Consider the following 13,168-nt stretch of genomic DNA (forward strand, 5'->3'; position numbering starts at 1 on the left):
TGAAATGGGCGGGGCTGTCATCGGCTGCCATGAAACAGATGACGCTTTGTTGTCATGGCCACTCGATTCTTTTATTTTTACTTTTTAAAATTTCCTTTTTCTCTGCATTTTAGCGCCTTTGGAGATTATTACTTTTTTAATGGGTTCTTAATGTTTTATTATATTCTGTGTTAAATCTTGAAAATCAGCAGAGGGGTTGTAGAAGGGTATGAAGATCACGTGTTTGATTTGAGAATAATATGCAGATGTCATGCTTTATTGATGTTTGATTTTTTTTTTTTTTTTTCTTTTTTTTATCTCAGTAAGTTATCGGCTATTGTTCTCTGAGTTTGTGATTCGTATAAACTCCCTAATTACATGTCAATGAGCCTTTGCGGGGACTAGCACAGTGTATTATTGTATGTGTATTGATAATGAATAAAATCTTATCTTATCAGTATATGCCCTTCATACTTAGGATTCCCGCGTCATAATAACGTCATAATAATATTTGCTTCCAACTCTACATCCTAGGACAACGCTTACACCTCCTTCGAACAGCAAATTTTCATAGCTTTACCTATTTACCAATTGACCTTCTTTGAAGATTTGATCTTATTTGAAGACAACTAAAGACCCTAGCATTACTTTTAACGAGTAGGTGAACTTGATTTTCTCTGATTGATCCAAACAGACGATGGTAAATGAAAGCGCTTAAAGGATGCATCTTTACCGTACAACTATTCTAGAATTGGAGGTACAGAGATCTCCAATCTTAGCTAAGCAGGGAAAAAAACAGCTCCTATTGAATTTTCTAACCCCTCTAATAATAGAGGGAAACAATTCCCTAAATATAGGGAAACAGCTTACGAATGAAATTAATCATTAACACTTACATTTAACATCGAGCTCTGTCGTGAGAGGTCCTGAAGTTCCAAGCACATTCCTTGCTTCACAGGTATAAGTCCCACTATTTTTCCTAAGTAGAGGATTTAACTGGAGGGTTTCTTGAATAGCTAATATGTCAGGACTTCCATTTTTTCTCCAAATTATGGTTGCAGGAGGATTAGCGTCAGCAACGCATTTCAGAGTTGCAATGTCTCCTTCTTCTAAATCCCCAGTCAGTGGTCCCGTCAAGGTAACTACTGGTACATCTTCATAAAAAATTAATTCTATTATAACAATAAATATTTGATATTTAATCGTATTTAAACTATTCAGTTAACTGGTTAAGTTTTACATGGTAGGAAAAAAAATAATTATACTTCTTTCATTGTCAACCATTGTAAACCATAATTTGGAAAATCCCTGTCATCTGGCTCGCTTAGTTACCTGCGTAACGGAAACAATGCTTCAGGAAAGCCATTAAAAATGGCTCAAGAAACAATCTCCAGATTATTAATAGAGATAAATAATGAAGGACTTTTGAATGAAGGATTAAATGAAATTTGGGATCTCGTGACGAGCAAATTGAAGTGGCTTCCATTCCATTCTATCCTTCCAAAGAAAACAGTCCCTTAAAAACAAAAGGGGATTGCTACGATGTCAGCCTCTTCGAAGATAAACCAATCTTCCTTCCCTTACTGTTTTTTGTTTCTTCTCGTTTTTGTTTTCTGTTTTTGGATATTACTTTTCTGGACTAGTGATTTCATTTTTTACTCATGATTTAGCAGAAAAATTTAATTCAAACAAGCCTGATGACGACACAGCCAAAAAAAAAGTCAAAATAATGCTAGGCTCCCCAATTGATGCCTATCTATCGATAGCTCCAGAAAGACAAAAATAAAGAGAGATAGAGAGATAGAGAGAGAGAGAGAGAGAGAGAGAGAGAGAGAGAGAGAGAGAGAGAGAGAGAGAGAGAGAGAGAGAGAGAGAGAGAGAGAGAGACAAAGAAAGGGAAAGAAAAAGAGAGATCTGCATAGGAATATCCCTTACTCAATGATATTCATAAATACCATTGATTTTTTGTATCCCTTTAAAATTTTTGTTCTTGTCGATGGATTTTTCTACCGATTGAAAAATTTGTTCACAATAACATTTCTTCTTATGCGTCTTTTTCTGACATTTGTTTTTATCGTTCCGTGCGTATCCGCTGCAAAAACAAGAAGAAGAACAGGTATATGATATATGTTAGGCAATACCACATGGCACATGGCAAGATGTACCCCTTTCATTTCCACAGTCCAAACAAAAATATAACTAGAATGCATAGAAATATCAATTATAAAAGTACATTACATGCTTGATTTTTGTGAGAAGACTACAAAAATCAGAACATCCAGGCGAAGAATATTTGTGCTACACCCTAGCGATTGAAAATTTGCCAAAAGAAAAATTCGACAAAAAAAAGAAAAAAAATGATTCTCCCCAGTTTATCTTCAAAAGAAGCCATCAGACGAGTTGACAAACTTCGCTGTCTAGGAAATTGCTTCTCGGCCGATCTTTCCTGGAGTACCCACTCTGATCGGATCCAATCCTGGGGGATTTTGGAAAGCCTTCCAAAAGCTTTCCTTTTGAAGAAATATTTTTTTACTACAGAAAACAGAACATCCAAGCAGAGTATTTAGTAGAAGACACACAATTATATAGAAAGTGGAAGAAAGCAAACTTTTATTTCGCTAGTAAAGCAAAGGTGAACAGATTTGTAATTGCCTTGAAAAAAGCTAATGGTAAAGTGATTGGTTAAGAAAATTCTAACAGACTTACATTGAACATTCAGAGTAATTCCTGTTTCTCGACTTTTGGCAGGAAAAGCTTGATGAATTGCAACGCATTTGAGTATTTTGCCGTGATCCTCTCGGACAAATCGGTAATTCAAGGTAAGAGACGAACTCCATCGTCGAGTCATGTCTTCTTCAAGCACATTTGTTTGATTTGAATTTGATGACAGTTCCACACCATCTAATTGCAGAGAACATAATCTGTTAGATTTGAGGCCTTTCATACGATTTTCTTTTAATCACAGATATTAATGCTAATCCAATAAAAACACACAAAAAAATACGGTTCTATCCCATTATTAAATAAAAAAAACAAGTTTTTTAAACTGAAAGTAAGGAGCGACATTAAAACTTAAAACGAACAGAAATTATTCCGCATATGAAAGGAGCTGTCCCTCCTCAACGCTCTCGCTCTTTATTCCGTATATGAAAGGGGCTGTCCCCTCCTCAACGCCTCGCTCTTTACGCTAAAGTTTGACTCTGTCTCACAATTTTTTTTAAACAATAAAAAACTTTAGCGTAAAGAGCGAAGCGTTGAGGAGGGGACAGCCCTTTTCATATACGGAATAAAGAGCGAAGCGTTGAGGAGGGGACAGCCCTTTTCATATACGGAATAATTTCTGTTCGTTTTAAGTTTTAATGTCGCTCCTTACTTTCAGTTTAAAAAACTTGTTTTTTTATTTAATTTCTGATCGTTTTTTAGTTAATGCAGCTTTTATTTGCATAAAAATTTACTTTTCTTTTGCTAAATGAATGTCTTTACAAATTAACTTACGTAACTAACTTCTATATTAGTATATTTTTCTTCTGGCAAAAATTCAAAGTTGCAGATTTTTGCAGATATGAGCTTGAAACCTATGTAATAGGGTTTTCTGATACGCTGAATCTGACGTTGTGATTTTCATTAAAATTCTTCCACTTGTAGGGGATGTTTCCCCCCTCTTTAAAAACTCGAGTAAATTTCCTCAGGCTTGTTGCCTTTGATGAGTAATACTAAACTTAATAAAATTTATATATTTAGAATCAGCATTATAAACACATTCTTTTGATACATTTATTGACATCAAAATTACGTTTTTAAAAGTTTCGATTACTATTGAGCCGTATCGCTTGTTTTTTTATTGTTTTTTTATTACGTATATGTTATTACTTATATGAGGGGTTTCTCCCCTTAGTCAATACCACGCTCTTTACGTTAAAAATTAAAAAAATTTGGATTCACAAACCCCTGAATCACAAAGGCCGTTTAATTAGAATAGATTGCTCTTTTGAAAGCACTAAAAACAAAACTGTACCGTAAAGAGCGAGGTATTGACTTGGGGGAGAACCCCCTCACATACGTTATAATTTCTGTTCGTTTTAAGTTCTAATATTCCTTCTTACATTTCAGTTGAAAAAACTTGTTTTTTTTTTATTTGATTTCTGATCGTTTTTAAAATAATACTTTGAAATCCGGCGCCCCCTTCATAGAAATGTACCATACCCCAAAGGAACATCCTCCATGGAAATATTCTCCAGAGTAACTCCTCCTCTAGCCCCCCTCCAGAAAAAATCCTTCCTGAAAATGGTTGTATACTTCCCAATAACCAATAAATAATGCTGGCAAGTCCGGCGCCCCTTCATGGCGATTTCCCTTCCCCCATGAAAACTTCCTTCTTGAACAGATCCTCCAACATAACCCCCGACCCACCCTTCCCTCCCACTAGCAGAAAAAAACCTCCTGAAAACTTCTGTATACTTCCGAATAACCAATACTATATGTTAACATTGGGTAAAGTTCATATCTTTTAGCCCTCCCTCTGGGTACTTCGGGGGATTAAGTCATCCCAAAAGACATATTTATCATATTTTCGACCATGCTGAACAAAATGGCTATCTCAAAATTTTGATCGGGTGACTTTGGTAAAAAAATAAGCGTGGGAGGGGGCCTAGTTGCCCTCCATTTTTTTTGGTCACTTAAAAAGGACACTAGAACTTTTAATTTCCGTTCCAATGAGCCCTCCCACGGTATTCTAGGACCACTGGGTCGATACGATCACCCCTGGGGAAAAAAAAACCAAACAAACAAACAAACAAACAAACAAACAAACAAACAAATAAACACACATCCGGGATCTTTCTTCTGGTAAAAAAAGGAGAATTCCACACTTTTGTATATAAGTGCATCAAAACTCTACAGTATGGTTCTCTTATACGCTAAATATGATGGTGTGATTTTCATTAATATTCTAATCTTTTTAGGGAATCTTTTCCCCTTTTTTCGAAAATCAGTCAAATTTTCTCAGGCACTTAACTTTTGATGGGTATAATTAAACTTAATGAAACTTATATATTTGAAATCAAAATTAAAATATGATTCCTTTGATGTATCTATTGGTATCAAAATCCTGTTTTTTAGAGTTTCGGTTACCATTGAGCCGGGTCGCTCCTTACTTACAGTTCGTTACCACGAACTGTTTGATACGGGCCTCTCGGCTTAATCACTATAGACTAGGCAAGTATAAAACCCGTTTTGTGACGTCTTAACTGTTGCAGAGTCGGCAATGATAGCAAGATTTTCATTGCGTATACGATATTAAATTATGTTTTTTTGGATTTTAGGGGGGAGGTACCTAGGTTAGGCTACATATTTAATATATGATATGCTTTACACCCCCCCCCCCTAATATGCAAATATATAGCCCAAATTTTTTTCTAAACTGTTATATATTCATCCTATTCTATTTTATTTCATTAGCATTAACCAAACTTGACTTTTTAGAGAGGCCCGGATAATGGGATAGTACCGACAATACAATGAAAATCACAATCCGCTACTTGGAGTGGGGAGGGGGACAAACCCTGCAAATAGACTTCAAAGTGTACCCATTGAGTTTTCTTGTCAGTGCACTTTTCCACGCTACTTTTTTCTTTTTTACCTCAACAAACTCGTATAGAATATATACGAAAATACTAAACAAATATCAGGGAAGAAACATGGACCGTTGTATATTCTAATGGTCTTATGGATCACATTAAGAAATATTGAACTTCCCACGAAATATACTTACGAGACTTCCGAGGCGAATATGGTGAACATTCCGAAAGAGACTTGTACAGTTTTTAAAATATTTTATATATGATGAATGTTAGACGAGATGTCCTATTACTATAAAAATATCGGTGGTTCCAACCATTATGAGTTATAAATATTGCAATCCATTAGGCTCTTAGTGTGACGTATGTAAAACATAAACTTTTCAAATATGAAAAATTTCTTGGACATTGTTCAGAATGGAATTGAAGAATTGAACAAAAATGACTTAGTATATTCAGCAAGAAGACTTAATTTTGTCAACTTTTTATCAATTAGATAAAAAAAGACATGTTTTATTCCATATATGAAGGGTCGCCTCCTCGTCAATACCTCGCTCTTTACGCTTTATTATATTCACTTTTTTATATAATTTCTAATCTTTTTTTTCAAATGATGCAAGAAATCCCCCATCTCTGGAAATTTTTCCTTGAAATAATTTGTTACCATGAACTATTTGATAGGCGGTCCATGTAAAAAGAATATCTTATAAACAAGTTGAAAACTTTTACGGTTTTCAGTAGCTAGCAAGTTAAACTTTAGCTTACAGGACAGGAGGTTGGCGAAGTGGCAGAGCTACTCTTGTTTAGGATAATTTCTGTTCAATCAGTTAGAAAAGTCAGTTTATATTTACGCGAAAATACTTCTTTTTTTTAAACAAATAAGAAGAACAACAGGGAAATTTTTTTATACAAGACAGTGGAACGCAACTTTAAATGAATATTTCGACCCTATATCCAAGGGCCGTCCTCAGACGAAAACAGACGAAGAGAATAAAAACACTATAAAAGAAACTTACATTAAAATTCAATCATTAAAACTGTTTAAAAAAGTTTTAAAACAGCCCTAATATCATTACTTCAAGGAAGTTCAACCAGGACTCTAAGTCTGAACTTCCTTGAAGTAATGATATTAGGGCTGTTTTAAAACTTTTTTAAACAGTTTTAATGATTGAATTTTAATGTAAGTTTCTTTTATAGTGTTTTATTCTCTTCGTCTGTTTTGCTGAGGCCGGCCCTTGGATATAGGGTCGAAATATTCATTTAAAGTTGCGTTCGACTGTCTTGTATAAAAAAAAATTTCCCTGTTGTTCTTCTTATTTGTTTATGATGGAAAGGCAGTGTGGTCTTCGTCGCTATTTATTTCTTTTTTTTATTGGAAAGAAACGGAAGAGCCTTTGCATCAATATTCTTTTTACTCGAAAAGTACGAGAAAACGAAGCGCTGCAAAAAAAGCTGTTGGACAAAACACCTTTTACACTCGAGCTCTGAAAACTAGAAAGGAAAATTGGAAAAAAGAAATAAAAAGCAAAATATAAAATTTATTTTAGAAATATAAAAAGTATAAATATAAAACTTAATGGACAATTGTGGAGCTAGATTTAGATGCGACATTATGCACTATGATGCGATATTATGCACTTTTATGCAAATTAGCTGCAAAATAATGCACAACAGCCAATAGAGGATTTAGAGTTATTCTTACTAATAAACAGCAAAAAAGCTCCTTTGCTTGATACTAAAATTTATATCAAACTTTTCGAATTCATGAACCCTATATAATACTAATGATGTGGTTCTCTGGGTCCACCAAGACTGAGCGTCAAAATTTATTTTGTGGAAGAGATACGTTTGGGGGAGACATATTTAAAGAAATAGAAAACTTACAATTTACACGAGAAATACAGGAAATGTATGAAAAAACGTTAGGTCTCTATTTTCACTTCAAGTAGAAGCCCTCTCCCACTGTTTTCTGTTGCAGACAATTATGTCCATGTACGTAATGCTAAAACTTTGACTTCTGAAGTAGTAAATGTCTTCAATGCTTTTATCGTGTGCGTGTCACAAGTACAAATTGCAAAAACAGCATACTCTGGGAAGATAATTACCCCCTTTCCAAACTTTCAAATAGGTTTTAATTATAGAAGTCAGAAGCACAAGAATTTAAGCAGAGAATAAACAAATATGAGGAGAAAAACTATTGAAGCATTGATTTTTCAGCATTACAAGAGATGGGGTAAACCGAAGACCCCGAAGACCCCAGAAATGTGGAAGATAAATACCGTGAACTTAGTATAAAAAGCTTCATATTGGAAGCTTATAAACATAGCTACAAAACCTTTTCAGATAATTACCAAAAAAGTTGCAAAACCTTTCACGGCAAAAGCAGGATGAAGGTACCAGCCAATCGCGAACTGCGAAATCGTTTTACTTTATCGATGGCAGATTTTTTATTGAAGACCGAACCGCATCTTAAGGAGGCCCTAGACGGTCAATCATTTTGATCAAAAGCTTCTGTCAATCGATTGACTCAAGCATGATTGACCACCTAGGAACCTGTTTGACACTTGAGTCAAGCGTTGAAGTTGATTGATAGAACGTTCGATCATTTTGATCAAAAGCAGTGTGTTACATTTACTTACATTAGCTTTGGTCGATATGGAATGGTCGATTGAAGGTTGATTGAAGCACACGTCAGTCAATTGACGAAAACTTTAATGATTGACCGTATAGGACCCCTTTTAGCAAGAAATAGCAACAAGAGTTCAGCTTATTATAGCAATATTAGAAGTACCAAAAGCAGTGAAAATGAAGTATGACTTGGAACTGGTTAAGTGGAAAATTAAGGAAAACACGTATTCTAAAAATTAGGGAACAATCAGGGATTGTTTTACATGAAAGAGGCCTCCATATGCAGTTATACCTTTTTTGGTATCTGCAGGAGCATAATTTAAAAGGAAAAATGTTGATGAAGCATCAGCCAAATGGCACTAAACACACATGGCACCATGTGTGTCACGGAGAGATGTTGGTGACCAAAAACAGATAGTACCAAACAGCTTAAGAAACTGTAGCTTTCCTTGGAAGATTTAGTTGCTTTTAGAATCAACAGATTGCTGATCTCCGAATTTTTACGGACAGAGAGCGTTGTCAAATTTAACTAAGTAGTTTGGCTTATTTATTGTCACGACTCAACGTGACAACACTGAGTAAAACATCGTACTACCCTAAAAACTTTACAATTTGGCAACAGCCAAAAGAAACATCTTCAAAATGCGGTAGGATGTATGCATGAACAGACCTACGACCTGTATGTTCCATCGCACCGTGACCATAGCACCGTGACAATGTTGGTTTCACTAGGTTTATGCAGGTGTATAGTAAAGAGAAAATGAACTAGAGATTTGATTGCAAACTTTCTTCACAAGGCTATTTCTAGCCTGAAAGCTTTAAGGGTACTTCCGTATTAACCAGAACACGCTTGAGAAAATTGCTCTGTTGAATCATACATAACCTGTTTATAACAGTCTGTATTTAGAGACGATCAGCTTTAGCTCAAGGGAAAAACTACGTTGTAGGTACATTTTAATTTATTATTTAGTTGGTACTTCGATTAGGTTAGGTGTTTAATATAATGCTTTCTGGTTGGTCTGCTTTTCATAATTCTGTGTAGTAGTTTATATAATTTTGTTACGAAAGTATTATATTTTCTTCATAATTTGGTATATTTCATTATGATAAGATCTATTTGTTTTTAAAACATGGGTCGCTACACATTTCCCCTCTTTTATCAAGGTCTTTTCATAGAGGCATCTATATTGAAGAAAGGTAGACCTTCTATTAAATCCTATATTAACACTGGAACTATAAAATAACTTTAAAAAATACCTAGGAGCCATTTTAGATGTGGCGGTGGGTTTCCGTAGTGACTTGAACATTGAATCAGTGAAGGCGATCCTGCTTGCACTGTAATATTTCCTGCAGCCGGAACAACTGTTCCGTTAGCCTGGATGGTCAGCGTAGACGGTGCAACTAAAGCATTAAAATTTGTTTGAAAAATAGTTGATGAATACGAGAGATTTTCAATTTTCAGTAGAAAAAGACTACACAACTTGAAATAAAATTTAATGGTTTCATCCTGCATTTACAATCACGTGCACTTATCTCAGCCACTATCTAAATGGTGGTTGTGAAAGGAAATTTTCCGGTAGCCTTGCACCTCGCATTGAAAACCAGCAAACGGTGATCCTAGCTATTGTTACTTTTTCATAAAATAGGTAGAATAAAACATTTGCTGCGTTTGTTATCGCAGTTTTCAATAACAGTTTACACTTCAAAAGTTTAAAAACAAGAAAAAGCGTTTCAGCGATTAGTTTTTTTCTTTTTTCTAAAGGAACAAGATTCCATAGGATCACGATTGACACGAAAGTGGGTAAGAAAATGTTGAAAACATTGAAAAAAAAATTTCAACCTCATAATTCTTTTGAAACTAGGCATGCTGCACAGAAAGTACCCCTTTTTCATTTGCTAATTTGGACTGAGCCTTTCCAGCACAAAACATGGACATATTTTGTACTTTAGAAAGATATTGCACATCGGTTCGAAACAAGATTAATTACACACTTGAAACAAAGGCCTACACCTGTTTCCATTTCTAAAGTCGCTGTGAAATTCTAAGGCAAATGATTGCAGATCAGCCTGCAAGGCAGTACCGTAAAATGATTATCGCTTGATCTTTTCCCTATAAATCTGTCAAAAATCAGACACTTAAAATCTCCAACCAGACTCACACGCGAGCTAAAGTTAAGCCGATAACGCACACACTTGAAACGACATTAAGTTTAATCCCTCTAAAGTGGAAATGGCTGGATTTAGAAAGCAAATTGACTAAAATACAAGAGTCTCGTGCATCATGATAATGTTAGCTGGTGGGGTTTAAAGGCCTTGACAAACGTAGTGTTTTCCAGGTTTACACGGCCGCATTAATTCTTTTGAACCATGATTTTTTTTTTAGGTTAACGTTCAGTTTAAGCGTTATTAGGCTAATTTTTAGTTTTACGAATTTTTTTTCGGCCTTTTTCAACATTTCCAAAATATTAGGTGGAGTTCCCTACTAGCTTTCTTAATAAGCTAATTGACAGCTTGACCAAAGAAAATGCCCTATATTGAATTCCCGAGTATCAGAATTTAGAAAAAAAGGACAAGAATATCCTTCTTTTTCCTCGAAAAAACGAGCTAAAAATCGCACGTGTACGCTAGTGAAACGCTCAAAGGAAACGCTACATCTGTTCAACGCTTAAGTAAATAACGAGTCTGTAACTTCTAGTCATAATTCCACTTCCTACCCTGCCTGAACATAGACAGTACAATGGTACACAGCAGACATCCTGGCTTGTGCCTTTTATTACCTGATTGGATTTTATTTTAATGTGAATTTTCTTTCATCTTTGTCTTTGTTTATTATATAGCGTCACAGTTTTTTCATGTTTTATTGGAGCTTTGTTTTGCTCTTATATATTTTTTTCCTGATGGAAAAGCTTCCGGATATGAAGCCAAAATATTTGGCGTTTCATTAGTAATCTTATATTCAAAAAGTCTTTATTAAATTTTGTCATAAAAATGTTTTCAGTTAATTAATAGATTTTTGTTTCAATTCTAAATGGAAAGTTTTAAGCAATACATGTAGATAATATACAATAAGATCACGGCTCAGTGTTTTTTGGAGCTAAATTATCGGTGTATACAAACAGCTCCTCCCATTTAATCTGGCATCAGCGGTCTAGTGTATATTACACTGGAACACGTGTTTTGGCAGAAACTTTCTCAAAATGCCTTTGAAATCAACTCGAAACTTCGGAATCTACTTGTAATTTTTTAAAACATCTAGTAATAGCATTGCACTACTAATTACAGATTTTTATATATGTATTGGAATAAATTAATTTAAAATTAGATTTTTTTAACATTTAGTGTTACAAAGGTGAAGCCAAGTTTCATGTTGAAGAGAAATCTGACTTGTCTACCCGTGAAAAAATCAAATGTCGCTATGTTTATACTTGTTTCAATGTTCTTTGGAGCACTTGCATCTCGGCCCACCTTTGTATAATGGTTGAGATAGGAAATGATCCTACTGTATTATATTTATATACAGTGGTTTTAAGGGTATGTTTACAACACTGGTATGGATATTCATAATTATAATACGAGAAACGCAGAATGTATTTCTTCGGCCAGAGCGTGAGACAACCCGGCCAGAGTTTACTGCTCGGCATGTCTTGCTAAAATTTTGGAGTGATTTACCAATAGGGGTCGTGCGTGTACGTGAGCATAACCGAATTTTATTTGATATATTTATTTTTGTTTTAGTAGTGCCATTTATGATATATGAATCGGTACTGAAATAGTGTTGTTTGCCCGTCGGCGGGTATATTGTTTTGTTTTCGATTATTTATATAGAAATATATGTTGGTAGTTATTGGCACTTATTTTTGTAAATTCTTTGGTAAATAAAATGATGCTCCTGAAAAAAAAGCAGTGCGGTCTAAGAGCTTAGTTACCCACAAAAATATATTGTACCGAAAACAACTGCTGCACTATCCCTAAAAATGGTAAATTGGTTGCCTAAAGGATTTAAATAATAAGTGAACTGATTTTGAGTTAGAAGAAATCCCTAATTTACGGTGGTAGGTGGGAGGGATCAGACCCAAAGAAGGTGGGAGGGATCAGACCCATGACCTTAGACCCTAATTATCTCCAGATTCTTATAATTGTTTCTCAACAATCTTATATTTGTTATAATTCATCAAACTACTCTTTTTTCACTTTTCGGTGTTGTACGACGATATAGGTTCTTAAAAGCTTGAATCTGCGAGATACTCTGTATGAAAAATACCTGCCCCCTGCCCCTTCCCAAATGAGTAGGCCATATATAAAATAACCTAGATAATTACAAATACATGAAAACTAGCTATGTAACTCTAAACACTACATATAAAAGGAGTTCTCTGAAATTGAAAAGGGTCTTTGCTTGAAATGCCCAGGTAAGATTTTTAATTAAAATCAAAAACATACATAAAACAAAAGCCTACGACACGACTTTACCCGTCAGGAGGAATGAACGTTAATTATAACTTATTTGAAGATATTGATGCGGATCAACACATTAAAATTGATGTTATCTATTTAAAAGGTTAAAAAAGGAAACTCCCTTTTCGTGTTTTTTTTTTATTCCAAATAAACGTTCAAGTTGAATTAACATATTCATAAAATAACTTTCCTAGGCCTTCCTACAAGTCTTCCGAGACAAGCGGAAGAAGTCGCTTATCAAACAAATATGACGCTGCATGAATACTGATGTTGCAAGAGAATATTAATAATGCCATTGCAGCATTTTTAATGCAGCTTTGTGAGCTCAACGAGCAGCAAATTTTATAAACTATAACCTCGACAACAGAGGCGGATAAAGAATAAAGTTTTTTTTGGGGGGGGGACGCCGATAAAAATTTGGCTCCCTATTAATGTTTTTTTATCCCTCCAACCCCGTAATCAGCACAATTTTTACATTCTTAGGGGCACCTGCCCCTAAAACCAGCCCCTGGATCTGCCGCAACTCGACT

General features: G+C 34.8%; 1 protein-coding gene across 1 annotated transcript in view; it reads right to left on the reverse strand.

Moving 5' to 3' along the window:
* The window catches only part of LOC148950817 (kin of IRRE-like protein 3), an 88,466-nt gene that overhangs the window by 70,312 nt on the left and 4,986 nt on the right, over window positions 1-13,168 (reverse strand). The window contains exons 2-4 of the mRNA XM_089090923.1: window positions 9,441-9,663; window positions 2,686-2,880; window positions 876-1,133 (exon numbers count right to left, since the gene is read on the reverse strand). Of these exons, the coding sequence (XP_088947049.1) occupies window positions 876-1,133; window positions 2,686-2,880; window positions 9,441-9,663 (676 nt within the window). The remainder of the gene's footprint in view (window positions 1-875; window positions 1,134-2,685; window positions 2,881-9,440; window positions 9,664-13,168) is intronic.

Source organism: Artemia sp. Qi Xiang Cuo, chromosome 6 (genome assembly GCF_049724085.1).
Source record: "Artemia sp. Qi Xiang Cuo chromosome 6, ASM4972408v1, whole genome shotgun sequence".
Taxonomy (NCBI): Eukaryota; Metazoa; Arthropoda; class Branchiopoda; order Anostraca; family Artemiidae; genus Artemia; species Artemia sp. Qi Xiang Cuo.